The 27,953-nt window shown below is 48.0% G+C and overlaps 1 protein-coding gene across 1 annotated transcript; it reads left to right on the top strand.

The window, feature by feature from the left end:
• Positions 1–1,203: 1,203 nt before the first annotated feature.
• ARHGEF5 (Rho guanine nucleotide exchange factor 5) lies at positions 1,204–26,463 on the top strand. The gene is made up of 15 exons (XM_033194756.1): positions 1,204–1,360; positions 8,467–11,629; positions 12,160–12,217; positions 12,643–12,707; positions 12,898–13,151; positions 16,920–17,080; positions 17,640–17,792; positions 18,060–18,189; positions 18,444–18,518; positions 18,964–19,053; positions 20,529–20,686; positions 21,310–21,471; positions 22,912–22,982; positions 24,557–24,661; positions 25,717–26,463. Exons 2-15 carry the CDS (start codon positions 8,479–8,481, stop codon positions 25,872–25,874), a joined length of 4,791 nt encoding a protein of 1,596 aa, XP_033050647.1. The 5' UTR covers positions 1,204–1,360; positions 8,467–8,478; the 3' UTR covers positions 25,875–26,463.
• Positions 26,464–27,953: the final 1,490 nt, after the last annotated feature.

Here is a 27,953-nt window from a genome sequence, read left to right as displayed (position 1 = left end):
ACTCATTCTAAAATAAACTCAGGAATATAAAAGGACACCGGCATGTCCTTTCAGAGACCACACCTCTAGGCCTTAAGTAGGAGAAGGAAGAGGGAAGACGGAAGAGGGAAGAGGGGAGAGGGGAGAGGGGAGAGGCAGAGGGAGGGGGAGGGGGAGGGGGAGGGAGGGCGTGAGGAAGGAAGAGGGGAGAGGGAGGAAGAGGGGGAGGGGGAGGGAGGAAGAGGGGGAGGGGGAGGGAGGAAGAGGGGGAGGGGGAGGGGGAGGGAGGAAGAGGGGAGAGGGGAGGGAGGGAGGGAGGGAGAGGGGAGGGAGAGAGAGGAGGAGAGAGAGAGAGGAGGAGGAAGAGAGAGAAAGGAAGAAGGGGGCGGAGGAGGAGAAGGAGGAGACATTCTTCATTCTATAGGAGGAGACATCACAGAAGAGAAATTACCACTGAGGCCTTGGCCAGGTGCGGTGGCTCACGCCTGTAATCCCAGCACTTTGGGAGGCCTAGGCGGGCACATCACCTGAGGTCAGGAGTTTCCAGACCAGCCTGGCCAACATGGCGAAACCCGGTCTCCACTAAAAAATACAAAAATTAGACGAGCCTGGTGGCGCGGACCTGTAATCCCAGCTACTCGGGAGGCTGAGGCAGGAGAGTCTCTTGAACCCAGAGAGGGCGGTTGCAGTGAGCCGAGATCGCGCCATTGCACTCCAGCCTGGGCAACAGGGCGAGACTCCGTCTCAGGAAAAAAGAAAAACAACAACGAACAAACAAACAAAAAACCACTGAGGTCTGAAGATAAAAACAGTTGTACAACCACGGATGTCAGACTTGCAAAGGCACGGCCAAGGCAAAAGACAAACACATACAGACGACAGCAGGCAGACAGGCCGGGTCCAGAGTCAGGCTCCGGTGAAGCTCCGAAGAAACAAACACGCAGGGAGATTTCGGAGGCGTCCGAGGACACCGCGGGGCCCAGCCGGCTCCCTCTGTCTCTCAGCGCGACCCTTCTCCGGGTCACCCCGCCTGCGCCCGCGCACCGCGCCCTCGGGGCTCCCTGGGACAGCCCGCGGCCTGGCCCTTGCGCCCGGGCTCCCCTCCCCGCCGGCCCGGCACTTCCCAGCTCTGAGGCGGGAGCTTCTTCACACCAATGGGGCTCGCGCGCGGAGGGGCCGTGCCCCTCCTCCGGGAAGGTGTGTCCCTGTTTCCTCACCTGAAACTTCCTAGGAGAACCCGATCCCTCCCTCCCGTCGGGCGGCCAGGGGCGGGCCGCGGGTGGGGCGGCCGGGCCTGCGCTGGGGACGGCGCTGGGGACTGCGGCCGGCGCCGGGACCTGGAGGGGACGCTGGGGCCGAAGCAGCATGTGACACCGACCAGGTGGGTGCCCTCTTCCCGTCTCGGCCCTGGGCTCCCGGCGGCTGTGGAGCCCGGCGGAGGTGGGGCAGGACCAGGAAGGAAGAGGAAGCCAGGCCTTCCCCAGGGATCAGCCCCCGCTGGGTCCCGGGCGCAGGCTCCGGAAATGGGGGGGCTGGGCCTGCAGGCTGGGCTCGGGGTGTGTGGCTGAGGACCCTGGTGGGGAAGAGGAGAGGAACTGAAGGAAATGTTGCCTAAAAGTTTGCTTCCGGTCGGGTCCCGCCTAGGAAATGGGCACCCTGCCCCCAGACGTTCCCCCGGCCAATAATCAGGGCTCTTTCTTCAAAGTCGGCGCCCTGGGGTAAACTAAGCCGTATCGGAAGGAATAACTGAGATTCCCTTTCTAGGCTGTTCCTTACCTGGAGAGGTTTTATCGGCTCCTTTTCCTTAACCAGGCCGGGGCCTTTCCTTATTTATCTCCGTAGGTATTTGCATACTGTATGAGTCTATGTGTAGCTTCTCTCCGTGTTATCCGAAGCTGTGTAACCTGAAACAGTGACTCCTGCCCTGCCCCTCACCCCAGTTCCCTACATATAGGGAGCCTCCTAAAGCTTGATGTGAATCACAACATTGCATTCTTAGCAAGGTGGAAAGAAGTTATTTAGAGCTGCGGGCTGAGGTAGGGGTGGGGGTGCTAGAATGAGGACTCAGCGCTCTAGAACCCCTGAGCATCTTTTGCAGTTGCCTTCCGGCCAGACTGCCCGAATAGAGGCAATCGTGATACTACGTCATTTCCAGATCTCAGTCCCTTTCTTCCCTTCCTGGATCTTGGGTTCCAAAGACAGATTTGCCCTCCTGTCTACCTAGAAGTGAACTCTGGCCAGGACTCTTGTCTGGTTAAGAGAGAAGGGTGTGTCAAACAGACGAGAGAGGGTGATTTTCCTTTCGAGCTTCCTTCCTGGCTTGCTCCCCCACTGCACTCCACTGTCTCGCCTTGCATCTTGGGCCTAATCCAGAGATCCCAGCTCCCAGCTCAAAAGCTCCTGATGTGGCCTCTGTCTCAGACGTCCTGTTTTATCCACACTTGGAGCATGAAGAAGCTCCTGGTATAGGCCTTAGCAAAATAGGTGTCATTTGTTAACCAATCTGTGGGCCTAAAACTGAAGCCATGGCTAGTGAAGGAGTCCTGAGGAACTGGGAAGATGGGATGAGGGTGTGTCAGTTCTGCATGAGACAGTTGTGCAGGAGGAATGTATGTCATGGTCCTACTGGGGAGGAGAGAGAAATCAGGAGGAGTGTAAAGGAATGCCTCTCATCAACAATATAGTGATTCTCAATAGAGAGAAGAGTCTTCACATATCAGAGGTCCTGAGAATGTATCGCTGCCTTTAATGCAGTCTGAGGTTCTTTGGCCACATTACGTGTGGTGTCTGTGGGATAGACAGGAATACGTCATTTGTGGTGTCTGGAGAGATCAGTCACTATGTGGTATGGACAGGAATGGTGTCACTCATAGGGTCTTGGGTTCAACAGGAGCAGCATTACTCAAGTGTCAGTGGTGTAGACTCAAACAGGCGACCAACAGTTCTGGTGTAGATAGGGACTGGGTCACTCACAGTGTCTGTGGAGTAAGCAGGAGCTGATGGCTTATAGTGCCTGCAAGGTAGACTACAAAGTCACCCTCAAGGTCTATGTTAATACACAAACATGTCACTCACACTAATATTATCTGTGTGGATGCCACTAGGACCACAGATGAGATTGTGGAGTGTAAGTCAGCATTGATACTAATAATGTTCTCATATAAACCATCTGGTCTATAAGGCAGTTGGTGTGACATTTTCAGACATTAGGGAATAGATAAATGTTTATTACAGCTTTCACTGGCATGGTGGGACTTTCCTACAGTGGACAGAACACACGTTGTAGTAGTCAGTGGTCCAGAAAGCTACCCCTATTTTGATATCTTTGTAGTATTGAGGGCAGTGATGTCAAACAGTGAATAAAGTTATATATCTATGTGGTGATCTTATTTTAACCTCAATATTATTTTAGTGGTTTGTAGGTCAGAATATTTGAAATCGACCTTGCTAGAAAATCCAGGAAGCATGGTCCTCAAAAATATATATGGCACTGAGCCTCAGTTCAAAGAATTGGCAGTTTGATTGGGGAGGGATTGTATCCTTGAAATACAGTGTTGTTTCTAGTGACTAGAAATAGACGAGACCTAAGGTGTTGGGGGGGGCTCTAGGGAAGATAGTGAGCTCTGCCATACATTGTGTTAAAGGGATGACTTGAAGCTTTGCCTCTCAAGAAGTCACACGTGGGTGAGGTTATGTGGATGCGAAATGTCTGTGGTCTGAAGGAAGGCCATATCCCCATGATCCCATGCCCTGGCTTTGCCTGTACACAGATAAACAGTGATTATTCACCCTCGGTGGAGAAGGAGGTGAGGATGTTTGCACTCTAACATAATGAGCATTGCAAAAAAACTCTCTCCTGATGCCTTTACGTGAGTAAGACCATGATTTACAGATTTCCTTTCACTTTGTCACATTTTAGCTTTGTCATGCCTGATTGCAACAGGATCACTGAGATAGGATCAAGTATAGGGAACGTGGGGTATGTTCTCCCTTTGCGGTAACTGGTGGCTGAGCAGGTGACCACTGATATTTCCAAATGAAAAAAGACAGTTGGAAACAGTATCAATGGGTTTGCAGAGGCAGGCATGCATGGTGCCACTAGACTGGAACAGAAAATGTCCAGGTAGCACATGGTATTTATAGATATACCCTAGATATGGCAGAAACACACATATTTAGAGGCTACTTGTTTTGAGAACGTGATGGTGTATATGGAGGAGAGGGCCTGAGCCATACAGATGTGGGTGAGGAGAGACTACAGGTTTAGTCCCATGGTCTCCTTAGGCAGGAAGGAGCCAAGTTTCAGAAAGTATCTTACAGTGAGCAAGTATATTATCCGATGTGTGATTGAGAGAATAGGGCCACATCACAGAACCACCCATAGGGATTATACTATTTTGTACTTAAGGGCTAGACACAGGGAGCCAATTGCACATGGTGTCAACTGGAAAAGGACATAAAAGTCCTTCTGCCTGTGTAGAATTATGTCAGGCATACCTCTTTGCCCCATATAGATGGTATCTGTGTCTCTGGGATGGCCAGAATCTTGTCACATACTACTCTGCAGTGTGCTGGGGACCTGCCTGTTTGGTTATGTCAGACTCTATTGCAAGAGATTGTAAGGATGGCTTAGAGTGTGTGTGTGTGTGAGAGTGTGTGTGTGTGTCTGTGTGTGTGTACACAGTGGCTCAGCAAGACAGTATTCTGAGCAGGTGAGTTTTCAGTTTAAGCCTGGACCAGACAAGAAAGGTGCAGGGTCAGGTGCAGCATTGGGTCCATAGAATTCTGAGGTCTTCTCTGGACTGATGCCCTGCCAGCTTTCTTTCAGTGGAAACTCTAAGTGCTTACAGTAGACTTAAGTCAAGCGACTTTGCTTCAGGTTTGCTCACACCATTCGCTTAGGAGATTTGAGCTAGGGTCTAGGGTCTTTGACCTTTAGTTTCTTCATCTGTAAATTGAGCAAAGTTTCTGTGTGTCTCTGAAGGTCCTTCCGGCTTTATGAATCCTACGCTTCTCTCTTACACTTATTCTCTCTCTCTCGGATCAGCAGTATTTACGATAGCCACCATTTCTATGACCCTTAAAGATAACAGTGTACATTTTTATGTTGTTTAATCTTTACTGGAACTGTGAAGGAGTCCTTTTGTCTCCTTTTTTAAAGATAAGAAATTGGATGTTCAAATAATTAAATGGTTTCTGCAATTGTCTTAAAACCAGCGAAGATACCACAGAGGCACAACCAAACACTGAGCCACACTCTTTTCACTCTGTATTCTTCCACCATTCATTCATGCAATACATCTTTATTGAGGACCAGCTAAGCTTCAGGCAGAGGGGGTTATATGGCAGTGTTTGTGCCTTCATGGTCCTCATGATCTAGCCTGGAAAACAGACATTAAATATGGCATGACAAGTGCAAGGTGTGTTTGAGGAGAAGCAAAGGATTATCTGTTGCAAAAGAGGATTCCAGGCAGAGGAGCAGTGTCTGCAAAGGCCCACAGATGAGAGACAGAGAGAAAAGTGAGCTGAAGACACTGAAAGCCAGTGGGAGAGGGGGGATGGGGGCCAGGACAGATGGTGACAGGTGAATAGGCTGCTGGAGAAGAAGGCTTGTACAGGGTGTATAGCCCATGCTGAAGATTTAGATTTCATCTCAAGAGCATTCAGAGGTTACAGAAGAATCTAAGCTGGAAGTGGTGCTTTTGAAGCTCACTTAGGTACTGTATGGAGAACGGATTGGAATAGCACAAAATGAGTGGAGGCCAGTGCCCAAGCTGTGGCCGGGTGCAGTGGCCGGGCGAGGCAGTAGTAGCATGCACCAGTGGAGACGGATGGGACAGAACTGGACAGTCTTAAGGGATATTTAGCAGATGAGGTCAATAGCACATGGCGATTGATTAGATATAGGGAATCTGGGCTAGGAGGGAAACAAGAATTTTATTTTATTTTATTTTTATTTATTTATTTAGAGACAGGGTCTCACTCTGTCACCCAGACTGGAGTGCAGTGATGTAATCTTGGGTCACTGCACCCTCTGCCTCCTGGGCTTAAGGGATCTTCCCATCTCAGCCCCCGAGTAGCTGGGACTACAGACACGTGCCACTATGCTCCACTAATTTTTGTATTTTTTATAGAGACAGGGTTTCACCATGTTTTCCAGGCTGGTCTCGAACTCCTAGATTCAAGCAATTGACCTGTCTCAGCCTCCCAGAGTGTCGGGATTATATATGTAAAGTGCATTGGGAAACTCAGTTTCTCATCTGTAAAATGGGCAGAATAATGGTACCCATCTTATATGATGACTCTTAGATGTATGGCATATACATATTTAAAGAAGTGTTTCATTATTTTTAGTGACATGTATGCAGGAAAACCTTAGTGTTTCAGAATGAAAAATAAGAAAAATTAATTTGTTATGTATACAGCTCTAAATGTTTAAAGTTCTGTGTAAACTGTTAATCATTATTTTAGGAAAAGGTGGGCATTTTCCATTGAAGTAAAAGGATCACATTTTATTCTGGCCTGAATTTTATTCTTTATGTGAAAAATATTTATTAAACACTTAGTTTAGGCCAGTATTAGGCTAAGTATGGATCATTGAGCAAGTCATAGTTCTTAATCTCATAAATTTTACCATCTATTGGTTGCAATAGAGGGTAAATCAAAATACACATATCATTATATAATTATAATTGTATAAATGCTACAAAGGAAAAATAACTGAATTATAGTTGCAAATTGCTGCAAAGAGAGGTACAGTTTAACCTAGTTAAAAGATCAGGGGAGGCCAGGTGTGGTGGCTCACACCTGTAATCACAACACTTTGGGAGGCCGAGGCGGGCGGATCATGAGGTCAGGAGATCGAGACCATCCTGGCCAAAATGGTGAAACCCCATCTCTACTAAAAATACAAAAATGAGCTGGGTGTGGTGGCACACGCCTATAGTCTTAGCTACTCCAGAGGCTGAGCCAGGAGAATCGCTTGAACCCAGGAGGTGGAGGTTGCGGTGAGCCGAGATTGCACCACTGCACTCCAGCCTGGGTGACAAAGTGAGACTCTGTCTCAAAAAAAAAAAAAAAAAAAAATTGGGGGGAAACTAAAGGGGTCAAACCAGGAAAATGTAATACTACAAGTAACAAGAGAGTATTTCTAAACTCAGTAGTGTCAAATACTGACAAGAACTACCCAAAATGAAGATCCGTAGGGTCTTCTTTGGAATTAATGACATGTAGATTGTAGGGAATATTGACAGAATGCTGCTTATCAAAGCCGGGTTGGAGGCACGTGGGATGTGAGAGTATGAAGACAGCAGATAAGAGCAACTCCTTCTAGTCATTTGAAAGATGAGAAGAATGTGGGAATGCTTCCATACCCCAGGGGTGGTTCAGCAGGGATGTTGAAAGTATGAGTGCACAGGGCTCCTGGGGAAGCAGGCTAGAAGTGACAGAGAATGGGAAGGAGGGGTACATCTTTTCCTGACTGAGGGTGGAAGACAGAAAGAATGGAAATACAGGTTGCTTTGGATCGCTAGAAATTGAGGTGAGAGAAACCCAGTTCCCTCAGTTTCTATTTTCTTTGCAAAATAGGAGATGAGGTGTTCTGCTGGAAGTGAGAGAAAAGGCAGGAAGGTTGAAATCCAAAGACAGGAAGGTCAAAAGAATTCACGAGAAGAGTTAATACGGATACTGAGGCCAAGGGGAGAGTAAGATGATGCAGAAGTCACCCTTCTGTGGTCCTTCTTGAAGGAGGTAACGTGTCTAGTTCAACACTAATCCAATAAGGCAGTTATCATCCCACTTTACAACAGCTGCCTCTGGAATTGGAAACAAAGCTGTTGGTTAGTTACAATGCTGTAGTAGACACTATGGAAAATAGAAAGATGAGTAAACTCCAAACCCTCTCTAAAGAAGATGAAACCATAGCACCTTGCACATTGGCTATCATAGCCTGGCCTATTTTAACTGATGTCCACAGCTTAAGAGGAAGACCCCCTCCTGACACTGCTTCTCTGGCCTAATAGATCTGGGGTGTGTCTTGTGCTGTGTCTGGGAGTTATATGAGGCTGAGTCACTCCTAGTGTCCGAAGAGTAGACAGGGAGAGACAGAAGATGACATAATGGAGACTAGAGAGAACTGACAACGGGAAGCTGCTTGGCACTCTCTGCCAATGGTCCTCTGCTATAATTTAATTGTTCATTATGACCTGTTTCCCTCACAAGACCACAGGCTCCATGACGACAAGATCTTTATCTCATTCACTATTGAATGCCCCACACTTAACAGGGTCACTAGGAAAATATTTATGAAATAAATACATCAATGACAAGTTTTATAGAGCCTATTGCTTATTTTGTTGAGAACCTGTTGTCTCAAAGACTGACCCTAAATGGAACCAAATAAATGCATCACTCTTCTTTTTTACAGTCTCTTCCTCTGATAGGTAAAAGCAGAGTTATTAGAAACCTTTGTCTTTGATTCCTCCTTAGGACTCAGCCCTGATGGAGGCTGAGGAGGCCCAGCATGGAGCCTCTCCTCCCATCCCTGCCATAGTGGAACTCAGCATTATCCCTGAGGCTCCCATGAGGAGCAGCCAGGTGTCTGCCTTGGGGCTTGAAGCTCAAGAAGATGAGGACCCATCCTATAAATGGAGAGAGGAACACAGACTCTCAGCAACCCAGCAGAGAGAGTTAAGGGATGTGTGTGACTATGCGGGTGAGACGATGCCCTCTTTTCCCAAGGAAGGTTCTGCAGATGTGGAGCCCAATCAGGAAAGCCTTGTGGCTGAGGCCTGTGACACTCCGGAACACTGGGAGGCAGCACCCCAGAGCCTGGCAGGCCGACAAGCAAGGACTGTAGCTTCCCCAGAGCTCTGGGCCAGCCCCATTCAGAGTGATCATCTAGATATGGCCCCATTTTCCAGTGACCTAGGAAGTGAAGAAGAGGAGGTGGAATTTTGGCCAGGACTTACTTCTTTGACATTGGGATCTGGACAGGCAGAAGAAGAAGAGGAAACCTCTTCAGATACCTCTGGTCAGACCAGATTTTATTCTCCCTGCGAAGAGCATCCTGAAGAGACCAACCAGAATGAAGGCTCTGAAAGTGGGACTCTCAGGCAGGGGGAAGAGCTGCCATCCGAGGAGCTTCAGGAAAGTCGAGGGCTCTTGCATCCCCAGGAGGTCCAAGTTCTGGAGGAGCAGGGGCAGCAGGAAGCAGGATTTCGGGGGGAAGGAACTCTGGGGGAGGCTGTTTGTGCTGATGGGCTGTTGGGGGAGGAACAGATGATAGAGCAGGTTAATCGAGAAAAGGGAGAACAGAAGCAAAAACAGGAACAAGTACAAGATGATGTGATGCTTGGGAGACAAGGAGAAAGAGCGAGGCTCACTGGGGAACCAGAGGGTCTGAATGATGGTGAGTGGGAGCAGGAGGATATGGAGAGGAGGGCTCAGGGTCAGGGAGGTCCAGAACAGGGAGAAGGGAGAAAGAGGGAGCTGCAGATGTCGGAAGAGAATAGGGTGGACTCTCAGGACGAGAAAAGTCAAAGCTTTGTGGGAAAGTCAGAGGAAGTAACTGGAAAACAAGATCATAGTCTAAAGGAGAAAGGGGTACCAGTCGGTGGGCAGGAGGAGAAAGAGCCAGGGAGTTGGGATGGGGGCAGGCTGGGGGCAGCGGGAGGAGTGAGGAGCAGGGAAGAGGAGAATGAGCATCATGGGCCTCCGATGCCCACTCTGGTAGCCCCGGAGGACTCTCCTCACTGTGACCTGTTTCCAGGTGCGTCATATCTCGTGACTCAGATTCCCAGGACTCAGACAGAGTCCAGGGCTGAGGAACTGTCCCCTGCAGCTCTGTCTCCCTTGCTAGAGCCCATCAGATGCTCTCACCAGCCCATTTCTCTATTGGGCTCCTTTTCGACTGAGGAGTCACCTGACAAGGAAATAGCTCGAAACAGCCAGCAAGAGGGATCCAGGCTGAGGAAGGGAACAGTGTCCAGCCAAGGGACTAAGGCAGTCTTTGCCAGTGCATCTGTGACTCCTCCAAGGACACCAGATTCAGCTCTTCCCAGTCCTGCTGAAGCCTCCCCCATCACACCTGCCTCGGTATCTGCCAGGCCCCCAGGTGCCTTTCCCAGGAGGGAAATCTCTTGTGCTGCACATGCTTCAGAAACTGCCAATGCCCCTCTCTCAGTGGATGACTCATCTCCCCGGGGGGCTTCGGAGATGTGCCCAGCTACCCCCCATGGCTTCCCCTCTGCCGGGGCCAGCCCTCCCAGGCCCCCAGCCAACTCCACAGGCACCGTCCAGTACTTACGGAGTGACTCCTTCCCTGGTTCTCACAGGACAGAGCAGACTCCAGACCTGGTGGGAATGTTACTTTTCCACTCCCACTCAGAGCTGCCCCAGAGGCCCCCCAAACCTGCCATCTACAGCTCTGTGACCCCAAGAAGGGACAGAAATAGTGGTAGGGACTGCAGCACTGTTTCAGAATCCCTTACTGCCTTATCCACTCTGAAGCAGGACTCTCGAGGATCCATCTCAAATCTAGAGAGGCCCAGCAGTCCTCCCAGCAGCCAGCCCTGGGGCTCCCCACATAATCCAGCCTTTGCCACAGAGTCTCCCGCCTATGGTTCTTCCCCATCCTTTGTCTCCATGGATGTGAGGATCCACGAACCTCTGCCCCCTCCTCCCCCAGAGAGGAGGGACGCCCATCCCCCCATGGTGGAGAGAGATGGCCATCCACGTGTGGTGGTTCCCACACTGAAGCAGCATAGCCACCCTCCTCCATTGGCCCTAGGTTCAGGGCCATATACCCCCCATAAAGGCCCACTTCCCCAAGCCTCTGACCCGGCTGTGGCCAGGCAGCACCGGCCTCTGCCATCTACCCCAGACAGCTTCCACCATGCTCAGGTCACCCCCAGGTGGAGATACAACAAGCCACTACCCCCTACCCCTGATTTGCCACAACCCCACCTTTCTTCCGATTCTGCTCCTGGTATCTCAAGGATCTACAGGCCTCTACCCCCGCTACCCATCATAGACCCTCCCACCGAACCACCCCCATTACCCCCAAAGTCCAGGGGGAGGAGCAGGAGCACTCGGGGAGGACATATGAACTCAGGGGGTCATGCTAAAACAAGACCTGCTTGTCAAGACTGGACAGTCCCCATCCCCACCTCTGCTGGACGCACGTCCTGGCCCCCGGCCACAGGTAGATCAACAGAGTCTTTCACTTCTACCAGCAGGAGTAAGAGCGAAGTGTCCCCTGGCATGGCTTTCAGCAACATGACAAACTTCCTATGCCCCTCTTCCCCTACCACTCCCTGGACTCCGGAGCTCCAGGGACCCACCCCTAAGGATGAAGCAGGAGTCTCAGAACACCCTGAGGCCCCTGCAAGAGAACCTTTGAGAAGGACAACCCCTCAGCAAGGAACCAGTGGCCCAGGGAGGTCATCTGTGAGCCAAGCAAGGCAGCCAGGAAAACACAGCCATCTGCACCTGGAGAAGGCATCCAGCTGGCCCCACAGGCGGGACTCAGGGAGGCCACCAGGGGACAACAGTGGACAGGCTGTGGCTCCTAGTGAGGGGGCCAGCAAGCACAAGGGCTGGAGCCGGCAGGGCCTGCGCAGACCTTCCATCTTGCCTGAGGGCTCTTCAGGTGAGCAAGGACCAGGACCACAGTGACACATCAGACCAGGCTTTTCCCAGCTCTTCCCACCTTATCCCATCTTCTGTCCTCAGGGTTCCTAACATTCCCTCTGCTGGCTTCACTCACACGTGTGCCTAACCTCAACACAGAGCCCCGAAACGCCCTCCAAGCTCCTTGGGATGCTCTTCCTTTTTCCCCTCTATCTCCCTGTCTCTCTCTCAACCAGCACCTTCTTTGGATGTCCCAAGGTTGTTTTGGACTCCCCTCTACTCTTCAGTTACAGTCCCCGGCTTGCTCTCCTCCTGAGTGGTAGAAAGGGCTTCCTGTATTTGTCCCAGTCCCATCCTGACCCATGGCTGGGGACATCACTGGTACTGGTCTCCTTCACACTCTCTGCTCTGCCACTTTCTTCCCTCCCAGTTTCCCAGTAGAGCCCATTTTCCCTTCTGGACCCCTACATCTCTTGCTCTAGGTCTTACCTTCTTTGGCTGTCTCTATCCCTCTGAAATCTCAGTTATCTTCCACATTTCCACTTTTAGATTCAAGAGGTCCAGCCATAGAGAAACATCTGGGACCCTCGGACACTGTTGTTTTTCGGTGAGTCACCCTCTCCCCTTATAGCCACATGGACTCTCTTTACTTAGGATACTGAGATCCCCTCAGGAGAATTTCAGTTGATAAGGGTTCTGAGACCCTGAATGGCTCATTCCTGTTTCTTCCGGGTGTAAGGAGAAGAGAGAGATGCCGGGATACCAGGGTGGGGAGATTGTCTTTATCTACCTCATTCAATCAGCTGAGCCTACAAGTCATCTGTCCTCCCAAGCCCTATGGCCATGAACTAAACCCAAAAAAGCTCCATGTTAGCCCAAGTGGGTCAAGCTGCAACTCTGCCTCTCCAGAGGATTTGGTCTTGACATCCCAGCACACATCCCATAGGTTAGAGACTTTGTCCCCCACAGTCACCCGGGGTTCTCTGTGTCTAATGGCCAGTAGGTACCCCAGAGCCCTTCTTTACTCCACAGGGAGAAAAAACCAAAGGAGGTGATGGGAGGCTTTTCAAGACGCTGCTCCAAGCTCATCAACTCCTGTGAGTACCTTAACATGGAACTATAGACCCAGGTGGGCATTCTGCCCAGCACTGGAGAGGGGCTTGTGACTGTCAGCAGCGGGGTGGGAATGTCCCTAGCGAGAAGGCATTGCAGAAGATCTGTTTCCCCACCTCCACTCATGTCCCTTCTTCCTGCTTCTCTTCCTTCCCATGCTTCTTTGCCCTGCAGCCCAGCTGCTTTACCAGGAGTATAGTGATGTTGTCCTGAATAAGGAGATCCAGAGCCAGCAGCGGCTGGAGAGCCTATCTGAGACACCCGGGCCTAGCTCTCCGCGGCAGCCTCGGAAGGCCCTGGTCTCGTCCGAGTCATACCTGAAGCGGCTCTCCGTGGCCTCCAGTGGCTCCCTCTGGCAGGAAATCCCCGTGGTGCGCAACAGCACCGTGCTGCTCTCCATGACTCATGAAGACCAAAAGCTGCAAGAGGTACTGGGCAGGCCGTGGTGGGGAGGGGGCTATAGAAAAGATGACAAGGTCTTGTGTGCTAGCATCCTTCTCTCCCGCTCACCACTGCCACCAAGAGTTGGCTGTCCCCACCACACAGGCGTGTGTACATGCCACAGCTGTCCATTCTGAAGAAGTTGAATTGTTTTCTGGATTTCACCACCTCCCCTTTTATCCTCACCTCCTCATGCCATAGGCCACTTACTCCTACCTGCTGTTGGTCTGGGCTATACAGGGTGGCCATTGCTTCTGAATTTGTGTGGAGGAATGTGGAGTTAATCCCATCATCACTGCTGTTTCAGGGTAGAGGAAAGCTTCCCTTTTCAACCAGAGTTTCAGGCTACACTACAGTTTTCTTCTTTAGCCAAGGCACATTCAGGGGCTCTTTGTTGGGTCCCTTGAAGAGGGCCCCTTGCAGCCATCCTGTGGTCCATCAATCTGACAGGGGCCTTAGAATGATCGTCAGTCCCTGCTTGGTTGTTACTCCCAACAGCAAGACTGAACTAGAGGCTGTTTGCCTGATTCTAAGCTATTACCATTAGTAAGTTTTACATGGAGAGTGCCTCTTAATAATTTGTCTGAAATATGGGGTAAAACCTTTCTTTCTAGAAAGACCATATGGAACAATGGAATAGAATAATGTTTAAGAAATTAGGTTCAGGAAGAAATGACCTGGATATGAAACCCACTTTTTTTTTTTTAATTATTAATTTATTAGAGACAGGGTCTTGCTCTGTCACTCAGGCTGGAGTACAGTGGTACAATCATTGTTCACTGCAGCCTCAACCTCCTGGGCTCGAGCAGTCTTCGTGCCTCAGCCTCCCAAGTAGCTAGGACTACTGGTATGTGCCACTATGCCTAGCTGATTTTTTAATTTTTTGTAAAGATGGTGTCTCATTATGTTGCCCAGTTGTCTCGAACTCCTGGGCTGAAGCAATACTCCTGCTTCGGCCTCCCAAAGTGCTGGAATTACAGGCATGAGCCACTGAGCCCAGCTGCAGAGCCCACTTTAATATTTCCAATTTACCTTTGGCCAAATGACGTGATCTTTCTAAGACTCGGTTTCCTCATTCGTAAAACTGAGATACAAACAGTTACCGTAAGAATCAAGAAACATGAATGCCTGGTACATAGTAATTTCTCAAAAAAATGTTGACTTTTCATTTTAAGTAAGCCAGACCTAGGTTTGAAACGTGACTTCACCATTTACTAGCTTAGGCAGCCTTATAACTTCACTAAATCTCAGTTTCCTTACTTGCAAATTGAGGATAATAATGCCTACCTTTCAGGGTTGCTGAAAGGTTTAAATGAAATAATGCATATCTAATTTAGCAATAATGTTTGATGTATAGTTTGATAAATATTAGTGCCATACTCTCTGCCTTTCAGAGGCAGGGAGGAGTAAAATTTGGGCCAGGAGGATTTATGGATAGACAATGCTTTTACTGAGTCAGAGACAGAACACATTTTTAGACTTTGCAAAGTTCAGACTTGAGAGCCCTGTTCTAGCTGCAAATGTTTAAGTACAGAGAAGATATTTAGAAAATAACTGATCTTCCCCATATTTGTTGACCAAACAATGGGAGATGACACGAGTTCTAACTCTCTTTTACCAACTCCAGCATACTGGGAAGTCCATCGGGGCTCCTATTCCAGCCCTGGTCTCATGTTTGTGAGAAGAAAGGGCTTTACATTTCTATCTCTTAAACACACATAATTCATTTTATAAAGTAGCCCCTCTGGGGTCCATGAAGTGCTTTCACAGACTCCATTTCTTTTGACTGTCGCATCTTCCACAGTGAGATGGGGGTCACTATATCCACATAAAAGGACAGGAAAAGTGAGATGCAGAGAGGTTAAATGAACTACCCAAAGTCAGTCATGTAGTGAATGTTAGTGCAAGGATGCAAATGAGCCTTCAGTGTCCCTGTTCAGGGCTGTTGTATGGGAGGGTCATCTGGCTGTGTCATTGGTCGTCCAAGTCATCACCAGGGTGTGTGTGTCTCCTTTCTCTTTTCTATCCAGGCATCTCTCTTGAGGCCTCGTGCTTTTCATCCAAGCTAGAGGCATGGTCATGAGTCATGGCGCACCTCGCTGGAACCTCCAGACAAGTTCTCACATGCTGGGCATGCATTAAACCACAGCTGCGCCATCTTGTTCTCAGATATCCTGCTTCTGTCTCCTGCTTCTCATCTGTCCTCAAACCTCAAACTGAGCTCATCACTTTCATCCCCTAAATCTATGCCTTTTTCAAAGTTCTCTGGCTCAGTACATTACTCCATCATTCACTCAGGTGCCCGACTCAAAAAGCTTTTGCTTGAGTACAAAACATTAGCTTTGAACCGTCCTTCTCTTTAAGGTTCCATTTCTAGCAAATAATCCAACCCTTCCAATTCTACCTCATAAATAATTATAAAATTAATCTACTTCTCTTCAGCTCCATGGCTATTCAGGCCTTCATCTCTCATGTGGAATTATTACAACAGTTTCTTAACATGGCTCTTGCTTCTTTTCATCTTTTATTCTCATTCTGCTTAGAAATAACTTTATAAAAAACAGGCTGGGCTCAACGGCTCACACCTCTAATCCCAGCACTTTGGGAAGCCAAGGAGGGTGGACCAACTGAGGTCAGGAGCTCAAGACCAGCCTGGCCAATATGGTGAAACCCCGTCTCTACTAAAAATACAAAAATTAACTGGGCGTGGAGGTGCACACCTGTCATCCCAGCTACTCAGGAAGCTGGGGCAGGAGAATCTCTTGAACCTGGGACACAGAGGTTGCAGTGGGTTGAGATCATGTCACTGCACTGCAGTCTGGGTGACAGAGCAAGACTCCATCTCAAAAAAAATAATAATAATAACTTTATAAAAAACAAATCTGGTTAAGTTATTCTCCTATGTAAAGCCTATTTTCATTGTCCCATTGTCTTAAGTCCAAACAATTTTACATTGTTTACATTACCCTTAAGGCCTCCTCAACTGCTGCAACTTCATCTGTTGTCACTACTGCTGTACACTTGGTTCAAAAAATGCTCAATTTAGTTTAGTTAGTTTGTTTGTTTGTTTTGAGACAGGGTCTCACTCTGTCACCCAGGCTGAAGTGCAGGAGTGCGATCTCGGCTCACTGTAACCTCACCTCCCAGGCACAAGCAATCCTTCCGCCTCAGCCTCTGAAATAGCTGGGACTACAGGTGCATGCCACCATACCTGGCTAATTTTTGTATTTTTTGTAGAGACAGGGTCTCTATGTCCCTCAGCCTGGTCCTGAACTCCCGGACTCAAGCGATGCACCCACCTCAGCCTCCCAAAGTGTTGGGATTACAGGCATGAGCTACTGTGCCCAGTCTACTTAGTTTTTTTAATATAGATTTTATTGTGTATATTCAAGATATACACAACATGATGTTGTGGGATACATATAAATAGTAACACAGTTACCCTAGTGAAGCAAATTAACATATCCATCTGATTTTGTTATTCATTTTTTGTTCTTGTTTTTGTGTTATTTCGATTTCTGGAAAGCATAGTTTTCTTACACCTTGAAGGACTGTACCTGTGCTTCAACCCTAGATTAAATCCTACTCAAATGTTCTTCCCCTCTCCCCACAGATCAACTAAGGTTCTGGTGTGACTGTGAAACCATAAAAGGATCTTGCCCACCGCTCTACCCCTAAAACATTACACAGTGGCTGGCATATTCCAGGGGGTAAATAAAATTCTTAGTTAATCTTCCTCATCTCCAACCTCCTAGGTCAAATTTGAGCTGATCGTGTCAGAGGCCTCCTATCTGCGCAGTCTAAACATAGCTGTGGATCATTTCCAACTTTCAACCTCACTCCGGGCCACACTTTCCAACCAGGAGCACCAATGGCTCTTCTCTCGTTTACAGGATGTGCGAGACGTCAGCGCCACGTGAGACCCCCCTTCTCTCAAATCCCACTCACTCAGCCTCGCTGTTGTGAGGCTTTAAATGTTCTGTTGTTTTTTTCCCCCGTTAGAAACCCTCTCATTTTCTTATGAGATGGGATGAAATTGGGCCTCAGTTTCTCCCATGATTCCTGATGGCTGTAGGAAAAAGAATAGCAAGAAGAGGAGAGGGCCTGTGGGTGGATAGATCCATTAACGGAGAAGTAAATGAGCAATGTTTCCTGGGTGGAGGTTTTGGATGACTGTGGTCATGCACTGCATTGGAGATGAGGTGGAAACACCATCTAAAGATCAGAAAACCTGAACAGGTTCAAAAGAAGAATGAGAAATGGAATATTAGAATAAAAGTGTTATATTAGGCTCAAACTCGGGACAGTTTTGGAGAGAATTCTAGTGCGTAGCAAGGAGCACAGAGTAAAGGAGAATCAATAGAAGTTATTGGCTAATGGAGTGAAGAAGTCACCAGCTCAGTGTACATCCGGGGCCAGTCAACTGCTTAACTGAGGCCCAGAAGTCTCATGAGACTTGTTTAAATCCTGTACAGGTTCCTTTCAGACCTGGAAGAGAACTTTGAGAACAATATCTTCTCCTTCCAAGTATGTGATGTAGTCCTGAACCATGCCCCAGACTTCCGCCGGGTCTACCTGCCTTATGTCACCAACCAGACCTATCAGGAACGCACCTTCCAGAGCCTGATGTGAGACTCATCCTCCATTCAATCCCCATGTAGGCCTACAGTGACCATGCACCAGTCCCCAGCCCAGCGGGCTATCCCAAGAGCACACTTCCCCATCCCGCCCTCCGTGTTGGTTCCCCCAACCATCACATCTGAGTGCCCTGTACATCAGCTCCCACTGCTCTTTCCCAACCCACAGATATTCCACTGAGCTCCCTTCTCCACACCTTCACTGCATCCCCATTGCTCCCCACATCCCCCCTCCCCTAAGGCTCGCTCTCCATGCAGGAATAGCAACAGCAATTTCCGAGAGGTCTTGGAGAAGCTGGAGAGCGACCCCGTCTGCCAGCGCCTTTCCCTCAAGTCCTTTCTGATTCTGCCCTTCCAACGCATCACCCGCCTGAAACTGCTGCTCCAGGTAGGGCAGATGCTACCTTGATCCTCTCCCCTTAACTCAAAGGGATGCCCTCAGGAAGACCCATAACAAAGGACCAACCATTCTTCTGCCAGATCTCCACATCCTGTCTCCCTGCTGCCCACTGCCTGCTTGCTTAGAAATATTTGCTACTGAAATATGGTCCCTGGGCTTCTCCATTCACCTGCCCTCAATCATTTCTTCCTGTTTCCCATTTCTTCTTCCCCTATCACTACTGCCCACTGTCTGTTCAATAGAACATTCTGAAGAGAACACAGCCTGGCTCCTCGGAGGAGGCAGAGGCCACGAAGGCGCACCATGCCCTGGAGCAGGTAGGCAGCCACCACCTCCAATCTGACCCTCTGACCCTCTGTGTGTTCTTCCCAGAGAGGTCTTCCCCGCCTAGGCCCATGACTCCAGGGAGCATGGGAGGTGGGACCCTGTAGGGAGAGCTCAGCCACCTCCCTGCATCCACCAAACTTCCAAACATACACACCCCACAGCCACCTGTCCCACGCTGAGCACACTCCACATCAAGGGACTGTGCCCTCTCCACCATCGCCCCCACATTCAGTCTCATTTTCACTCAGTCCAAGAATGTTCTTCTGGGTCATGCAAAGTTGCCTAGGACTTGTGCTTGGTACTGCCTGCCCAATTCCAGCCTGGGAGAAATGACCGAGGCTGTCATAACCTATTTACAGATTGCTTGCAGGGGACTCAAAGGTCAAAGCCTCTAACACGGTGCCCTTCCCCTTTCCTCACTCTATGCACCCCTAGCTGATCCGGGACTGCAATAACAATGTCCAGAGTATGCGACAGACAGAGGAGCTAATCTACCTGAGCCAGAAGATTGAGTTTGAGTGCAAAGTGAGTCGGTCCCATGCACACCATCCCTGCCCATGAACTCCCTCAACATGTCCTGCAGATGACCCCCTAACCTGGAACCACCTTGCTCACATTATCCCCAGCGCCTCCCCTCATTTCTGCCCAACTTCTGTTCTGTCCTATTTCTGGGAGGCCTACTTCCGTCTCCAAGACATATTGCTAAGTGAAAAGAGAAGGTAAAGAAAAGTGTGTGTATTATATCACCTTTGGTATAAAAGTGGGAGGATACAAATACATACAGGTATCTGCTTGTGTATACATACGGAAACTCTGGAAGGAGAATAAGAAAAAAAGGAATAGTGGTTACCTGAGGACAAGGGGGTGCATTTGAGAAATGGGCAGATAAGAGAGAACTTTTCAGGATGAGCCTTTATAAAACAATGTTTTGGTGCTGGAGTCATTTATTACTTAATCAAATCTCTTTCTAATCAAACCTACATAAGTTTGGATCCAAATTTAGGACCAACATCCTTCATCAAAATACAAATCTAAAATAGACATTCCACATTCAAATTCCAACTTAGAACAGATACCATCTTTTTTTTTTTCTTTTTTTTTTTCTTTTTCTTTTTTTTTTTTTTTTTGACAGAGTCTCACTCTGTCACCCCAGGCTAGAGTGCAGGGGTGCAATCTTGGCTCACTGCAACCTCCATCTCCCAGGTTCAAGCGATTCTCATGCCTCAGCCTCCTGAGTAGCTGGGATTCCAGGTCTGCACTACCATGTCTGGCTGATTTTTGTATTTTTAGTAAAGATGGGGTTTCACCATGGTGGACAAGCTGATCTCCAACTCGTGGCCTCAAGTGATCCGCCCACCTCTGCCTTCCAAAGTGCTGGGATTATAGGCATGAGCCACCACACCCGTGGTTAGAACAGATACTATCTTTACACTCCTGAAAAAGAAAGAAAATCCCTTATTCACATACTAAGCATAGACCACACCCTCATCTTTAACCAAATTCCAGCTCCAAGACGCTCCACCTGGTTCTTCTTCTCACCCCCGCGTTTGATTCCAACTGCTCACATATCTCTGGTATAATAAAAAATGGAATTGATACCAGACCTGCCTCTAATATTTTAACCTCTAAGACACATACAGTGTTCACTGACTTGTTCCATCACATACCCTGATTGGACTCTTCCATCCCTCCTTCAGTTCAGGCTTCTAGGGCAGAGCTGTCCCACACACTCACTATCCTGAGTGGGACCATAGGCATCTTCTGTTTGCCTGAGCATACAACCATGGGATCCACACACCAGTGGACAGTGGTAGTTAGAGGGTTCAGAGAGAAAGAGAATCTAAGTGATGGGTTATGAGCCAGAAGGCAGATGTGGAAGAGATGCTTGTTCGAGGTGGAACTTGCATGGAAGTATCATGGGGAGGAGGGTGGGACCGGGAGCAAACCTCATGCTTCTCCCATATGTGACACTGCCTTCTCTCTCTTCCTCTGCCCTGTAGATATTCCCGCTCATTTCTCAGTCACGCTGGCTGGTGAAGAGTGGGGAGCTGACAGCCTTGGAGTTCAGTGTTTCCCCAGGGCTGCGAAGGAAGCTGAACACACGTCCAGTCCACCTTCACCTCTTCAATGACTGTCTGCTGCTGTCTCGGCCCCGAGAGTCAGTGACTGGAGTGGCAGGCCAGGGCACAAGAGAGGAAGGGGATGAGGCAAGAGGGGGTCGGAAAGGGAGAGAGACAGGTCATGTTCCTAGAAGAGTCCTTTTCAATGGCTTAACCCATAGAGCCCAGGTCATAGCCTAGAGAAGAGAAAAACAAGCCAAAGCAAAAAGGGGATCCCGTCAAACTATGTCATGAGACCACATGGCAGGACATGTACTATGTTATAGACACAGAGCAAAACGTAGCAAATTAGCTTATCACATTCTCACATCAGTCTATTTGTGGCTTCTTTGGACTGGCCTCAACCTACTATTGTAGACATACTTAGCTAATTCCAGATCTTAAGTCTCTGGTCTTAAGGTTCTTGGGAAATGTATATTAATTCTACCTCTTTACCTCTTTAAAGTGGTAATGTATCCATTGCACTAGGTGTGTGGTTTGCCAGACTAGTGACAAAGCCCCGAGGACCCTGGAGCTACCATCTTGGGAGCACGTTAGGACCATCTTGTGGTTTTTGTGGGAATTTGCAGGCTGTAGATGCAGGGATTTCGAATCCAAGGTTATGAGGGTAGGTGAAGTATGGAAACTCTAGAATCAGGTTGAAAGGATTTGTATTTTGCAGGGGTAGCCGATTCCTGGTATTTGACCATGCTCCCTTCTCCTCCATTCGGGGGGAGAAGTGTGAAATGAAGCTACATGGACCTCACAAAAACCTGTTCCGACTCTTTCTGCGGCAGAACACTCAGGGTGCCCAGGCCGAATTCCTCTTCAGCACGGAGACTCAGTGAGACGGGGCTGGGCAGAGGAGCTGGGGATGGGGGACGATGGGCAGCCTAGAAAAGAAGTGGCACCAAGACAGAAAATGTGTCCAGAAAACAGCCGTGGCCTCGTTTAACCCATTCTGGACTGGGGACCACCATAGAGAAATCCAAACGCCTAGAACTAATGGATAACTTGCAGGAGATTGCGGTGGGAGAGGGTACAAAGTCACCACCGAGGCTTAGCATCTATTTTATGCTCTTGACTCAAGAAGGACCGGGTCTGTGTGGTATCAGAAAGGAGAAGGACTGGTATGGAGTGAGCAAGGGATTGGAATACTGATATCTGTGGGCACCTGCCTCCATGCCTGAGGCAGAAACCCTTCTATGCCCCAGCTGGTGTGCACAGATGTGAATAAAACAAGTGCCGGGTGACTTTTGCTTTCTGTGCTCCCATCTTCCAACCCAGTCCTCTGTTGACCAGAAATCCATAGTGTTGAGAATGCTTATTTGCTCATGTTTTCAATAATAATAAAATAAAATACATTCACACAGACATACATTTTTGAGAGTATTAATAGTACCTATAAAATCTGGAACACAGTGCCTGCAATAATGAACATATAAAAGCCTGTAGCTGTTATTGCTATTATAAAAGATATATGAATAGTCGTTTAAAAGTTTGACATATCTAAGTGTTGGAGGATCCCTATGTTGTAGACACTTTTTCAGTTTTGTCCCTTGGAAGATACTTCAGAGTGGGACCGACAACACCTGTTCTCATTTATTGAACAGAAGGACTAGTATAGGAGTTTGTGTGCAAAATAGCACATAAGTCAAATAATCAGATGCAGATGCATGTTGTTGGTTTGCTACTTTGAACAGTGTTCTGGAACAGTAGCAGTGTCTGTGCTCAGTTACCTAGGCACAACTGAGTGCGGAGGCAAAGAGAATGTAAAAACCTTCAAATGATTACAAACTTAGGCTTGGATTACACTGTGCAACAACAACAAATAAAATAGTAGACATATCTCCCTGATCTAATTATTATTATGAAACAGTGTTCATCTCTGAGATATTTGGTTGGAGGGATATAGGCAAGGGAGTATCAAGAATCATGCAAAATGGTGGAGGGACTCTAAACAGATGGACACTTCGCTTAGCACAATTTCCAAAACAGAAAATCTATAGACTTTATGACTAACGGACTTTATGCCCCAACTTGGAAGATATGAGAAGCCATAAGGAGGAGAATTCTGGAAAGAAAAGAGGAAAAGTAAAGTGTGACAAGACACATTCACATACAGTTCAAGATTGTCATGTTTTCAACCAAAAGGAGTCCTATATAGTTTTGTGGTAGAAGTCGTGGAACTAATAAGTCCTCCCACAGTCTTTTGCCATCCCCATCCTTGACCCTCCTCCTACACCCCCACAGTTGACTCTGTGACCCTGCTTTGTTTTCTCAGAAGTGAAAAGCTTCGGTGGATCTCAGCCTTGGCCATGCCAAGAGAAGAGTTGGACCTCCTGGAGTGTTACGGTGAGTGAGGGTCTAAGAGGGAGAGAAAAGCAAGCAGGGTCAGATGCCACCTTTGGATACAGGGGTTTAAAGGGCTGGGTGGGAACTCTAGGCTTCCATTTACTGATATTCTGTAAAATGTCAGAGTGGAAGATTGGCCTCTAGAGCTTAAATGCCTGAAACATATCGCCTAAAACTGCTCGTCACCATGGCAGTCCCCCTTCCCTATACACACCCTTCCTTGGGCAATAGTTTGCTCTTTTTAAAAACATTTGTCCCCTTAAGTCTAAGCTGACATTACTTCGCCTTGAAGGTCTTGCGGGGGCAGGGGAAGAAGGACTGACGGTGGTGGGAGGTGTGCAGGAGGATAGCACCCCAGATCTATCTTGACCACACCTCTCCTAAGAGGGTGACCTAAGGTCACCTACCCCAGGCTTCTGGGTGCCCGTGGGGAGCCACAGGCGCACACACATTATGTATGTGTCTGCGTTCACACCAAGACTGGACTTCTTATGCCTCTCATGCCAGCCCCACAGTTGTCCTCCAGCAAAGATTTCCTAATTTAAAAACGGAGAATCTGATCTCAACACTGGACCTTTAGTGACTGAAAAGAACAAACAACTACAAGGAACCCTGGGAATGAAGTAGGAGAGCCGTGTAGTAACTGAGCTCTGCTGACTTGCTCTCTGTGTGCTCAATCTGCTGGCTTCAGTTCCCCAGTGGGTGAGGAGGGCAGGAGCACTCTTCCTCCTTCATTTTGACCTTGCGAATGGCCAGTGGGGAGGATCTTGAGAAAGCAAATAGTAATGCAGTATTCCGTTTGTTTTACAAGAGAATCAAGGCAGTGTGGTAACATAAAAGAGCCATAAACCCACATACGATGGAATACTGATAGGTGAAGCATTCTCTGAGGCTTGTTTTCTTGAGCTTCAGCTCTATGGACATGTCCCCTGGTTCTCAAAAACATAGAAATAGAGAAATCCTGAATGTCCTCAAGATTCATCTGATCAACCTTGATCAGTAATCATCTTGATCATTGACAGATGAGGAAACTGAAGCTCCAGGACATTCAGTCTCTTGCTTAGGTCCGACCTGGGACCCCACTGGTTAAGTCTTTCTTGGTTCCACATCTGGTACCTGGAAGAAAATGAAGAATAAGACACAGACTCAGATTTTATAATCCAGTTGGAGAGGCAAAACACGTCCATGGTAGCAGTTAGATAAGGGATAAATGCCTTGGCATGAAGAAGCAGTCTTAAGAGTGCAGAACACATTGAAGATTAGAGTCAGGGAGGGTTTCAGAGGGAAGATGGGTCATTAGCTGGATCTCAGGTATTCGAGATGAGGAACTAAAGGTGGTCACAATGTATTTCTCAACCCGTCCCCTCTGGAGAAGTGGAATTTTGGGTCCATTTCATTTCTGGTATGTCTATTTCTTTATTAACCATTTTCAAATTTCCTCTTTTGTCTCTGACTTTCAACAGCCCAAACCTGTCTCTATCTCAAGTCCTCCCACGCCACCCCACTCCAAGTCCCTGTCTGTGTTCCAATCCCCTGCGTCTCCTAACCTTTCTTCACACTCTTCTCTTCCAAAGACTCCCCCCAGGTACAGTGCCTTCGAGCCTACAAGCCCCGAGAGAACGACGAGTTGGCACTGGAGAAAGCCGACGTGGTGATGGTGACTCAGCAGAGCAGTGACGGTAAGCGGGAGGATGTGTGAGCAGCAGGCCAGGCACTGCAGACAGGGCAGCGCTGGGAATGTGTTCACTTCCTGCAGCTGCCGTAACAAAGTACCATGGACTGGGTGGCTTATGGCAACAGAAATGCATTCTTTCACAGTTCTGGAGGCAAGAAGTCCCAAATCAAGGTGTGGGCAGAGAGCCATGTGCCTTTTGAAACCTCTAGGGAGGATCCTTCCATACCTTTTCTGGTCTGGTTGCCCCAGCTGTTCCTTGGCTTGTGACAGGATCCCTCCAATTTCTGCCTCTGTCTTCCTGTGGCTGGCTGCCTTCCTGTGTCTGGGTCCAAGTTCTTCTCCTTTATTTTTTTATTTTATGTATTATTATTATTATTTTTTTTTTTTTTTTTAGGCAGAGTCTTACTCTATTGCCCAGGCTGGAGTGCAGTGGTGCAATCTCGGCTCACTGCAACCTCTGCCTCCTGGGTTCAAATGTTTCTCCTGCCTCAGTCTCCCAAGTAGCTGCGTAAGCCACCACACCTCGCTAATTTTTGTGTTTTTAGTAGAGATGGGGTTTCACCATATTGGTCAGGCTGGTCTTGAACTCCTAACCTCAAGCAATCCACCCCTCCCCCGCCCGGCCTCCCGAAGTGCTGGAATTACAGGCGTGAGCTACCACGCCTAACCCAAGTTTTCCTGCTTTATATACACACCACTTATACTGGATTAATAGCCACCTTACTCCAGTATGACCTCATCTTAACTTTATTAATTATATTTATGACAACCTCATTCCCCATAAGGTCACATTTTGAGGTACGGAGGATTGAACATCAACATAAGTGTTGGGAGGGACATGATGCAACCATAACAGTGGTGAAGGCTCAGGAGGGGACACCTGTAGACTTGGCCACAGCCAGGGCCGCCATGTTAGTTAGGACACTTGGAGGTTGGGTTTATGCTGGAGGATCCCCAATTCACTCAGCCTGAGGATTCAGAAAAGTCTCCAGGAAGGTGATCCAGGGAAGCGAGAGAGCCTTTCCCAGGTAATTCTTCCCACTCACTCTGTGCCCACAGGCTGGCTGGAGGGCGTGAGGCTCTCAGACGGGGAGCGAGGCTGGTTTCCTGTGCAACAGGTGGAGTTCATTTCCAACCCAGAAGTCCGTGCGCGGAACCTGAAGGAAGCTCATCGAGTCAAGACTGCCAAACTACAGCTGGTGGAACAGCAAGCCTAAGTCTTCTCTGAGAGGACTTTCCTGAGCTGAAGAACAAGCTGCTCGTGGCAAGGGCTGGCCCCAGAACCCTGCAAGAGAGGCCTTCTGTGGACAGAGAATTAGGCCTTCTCAAAGCTCAAGGACAAACTCCAGCTAACCCGGTCCCTCAGCCCAGGCCTCCTTTTGTGCTTTGTGCTTGGTGGAGGGATTTCGAGGGACTTTGCACTGGACGCTGGGAACCTTTTATCATTAAAAAAAAAAACAAAAAACAAAAGGGACCATTGGGGCCTGAGCCAAGGAACTTTCCTTTTACTGCGTAACAGTGCTTAAACATTCTCCGCCTCCAGGGTGCAGATTCAGAGCTGGCCAGAGTTTCGCTGATGGCCGTATGTTAAACAGAATCTGACCTCAGTCTCCTGGAGGGAGATGTTTAAGAGGGGTTAACACATCAGATGGGAGGGTCAGCCCGGTGACCTCTAAGGTATCTTCCAACCTAGAAGTTCAACATAATTATGGTGCGAGGTCAGTGTGTCTCTGAGATCTATGTCTATTGGTGGCAATGTGAGGGTAATACTCTCTCACTCTAATAAACTTGGCACTTCTCCGAGTATTTTCTTCTCAAACTCCTCAGCACTGAAAAAAGTTCCAAACGTGGAATCCCAAGAGTTCCAGCCTGTTGGGTTTAGGTGTCGTAAAAGACTAAGGTGGTGCATAGGTGACGGCAGTTCCTGATTCCTGCTTTCTGACCCCTGAGAGTTTGCACAGCTTTTCTGCTTGTTACAGCTTCAGAGTTTGCAGAAAAAGAAGTAATTGACCGGTGATGAAAACCTCATCTTTGCTGCACTCATAAGGTATAGGTATAGGATGATTTGGGTGGATTGGGCAAATCCAACTCGGACCATCCATGATTTTATATTCTGACCTGAATTACTGTGAACATATCTTCTCAGCTGCTTTAGCTTTCTTCTTTGTGAAAGGCAGGATGGAAAGAGGCCTGGGATCCAAGTCACAAGACCCAAACTGCAGGCCCCGTGCCGCCACAGTTCAACCCTTCTGTGTCTCTGTGCCCTTAAATGTAAAACATGGGCTTGAACCAAGTAACGTCCAAAGCCCTACTTAACTCTAACAAATGTGTTATTCTCTAGTTTCTTTTCAGGTTGCCTGTCTCGGTTGAAGAATATGACTAAATTTTTTTCTCATTAGTGTCCTTATATAACAATACCATAGTTATCTTTTATGCCATCTTTTCATCTATAATAGTCCTTCCTTTGACACTCTACTACTCTGTTTCATGTTTAGGAGGCTCAGAAGTAGAATTGCATTGCAGCTTTGTACAAAGGTAAGAATGATGCTATAAAGTTTGTTCTAGGCCCACTTAACAATGATGTGACACAATTGTCATCCTTTTAATAACATACTGTGTTTTCAGTGTATCCTAACATATGTTAGCTTCCTTAATTTTTTATTTTTTAATGTTTTAAGTTTAATTAATTCATTTTTTATAGAGACAGGATCTTGCTATGCTGTCCAGGCTGGTCTCAAACTCCTGGCCTTAAGCAATTATCCTGCCTTAGCCTACCAAAGTACTGGAATTACAGGTGTGAGCCACTGTGTTTGGCCAGTTTACTTAATATTGAAAAAAATTATCACTGTAGTCATTAAGATGTGGGCTAGGCTGGGTGCGGTGGCTCACGACTGTAACCCTAGCACTTTGGAGGCCAAAGCGGGCAGATCACCTGAGGGCAGGAGTTGGAGACCAGTGTAGCCAACATGGTGAAACCCCATCTCTAGTAAAAATACAAAACTTAGCCGGGCGTGGTGGCGCATACCGATAATCCCAGCTACCTAGGAGGCTGAAGCAGGAGAATTGCTGGAACCCGGGAGGCAGAGGCTGCACTGAGCCAAAATCGTCCCACTGCACTCCAGCCTGGGCAACACACTGAGACTCCATGTCAGAAAAAAAAAAAAAAAAGATGTAGGCTAATATTATTTTATCGTAAGCAAGATGACATTGCAAAAATATCAAAAATTGGATGGTTTTAGAGAAGTTCAATTGAGGTTTTTCACTCTTTTCAAAAAGCCAGATTTTTTAAGTAGATA

Source organism: Trachypithecus francoisi, unplaced genomic scaffold (genome assembly GCF_009764315.1).
Source record: "Trachypithecus francoisi isolate TF-2019V2 unplaced genomic scaffold, Tfra_2.0 Lachesis_group4, whole genome shotgun sequence".
NCBI classification, from domain to species: Eukaryota; Metazoa; Chordata; class Mammalia; order Primates; family Cercopithecidae; genus Trachypithecus; species Trachypithecus francoisi.
Note: the sequence above shows the minus strand (reverse complement) of the source record. Positions and strands in the feature narration are given on the sequence as shown.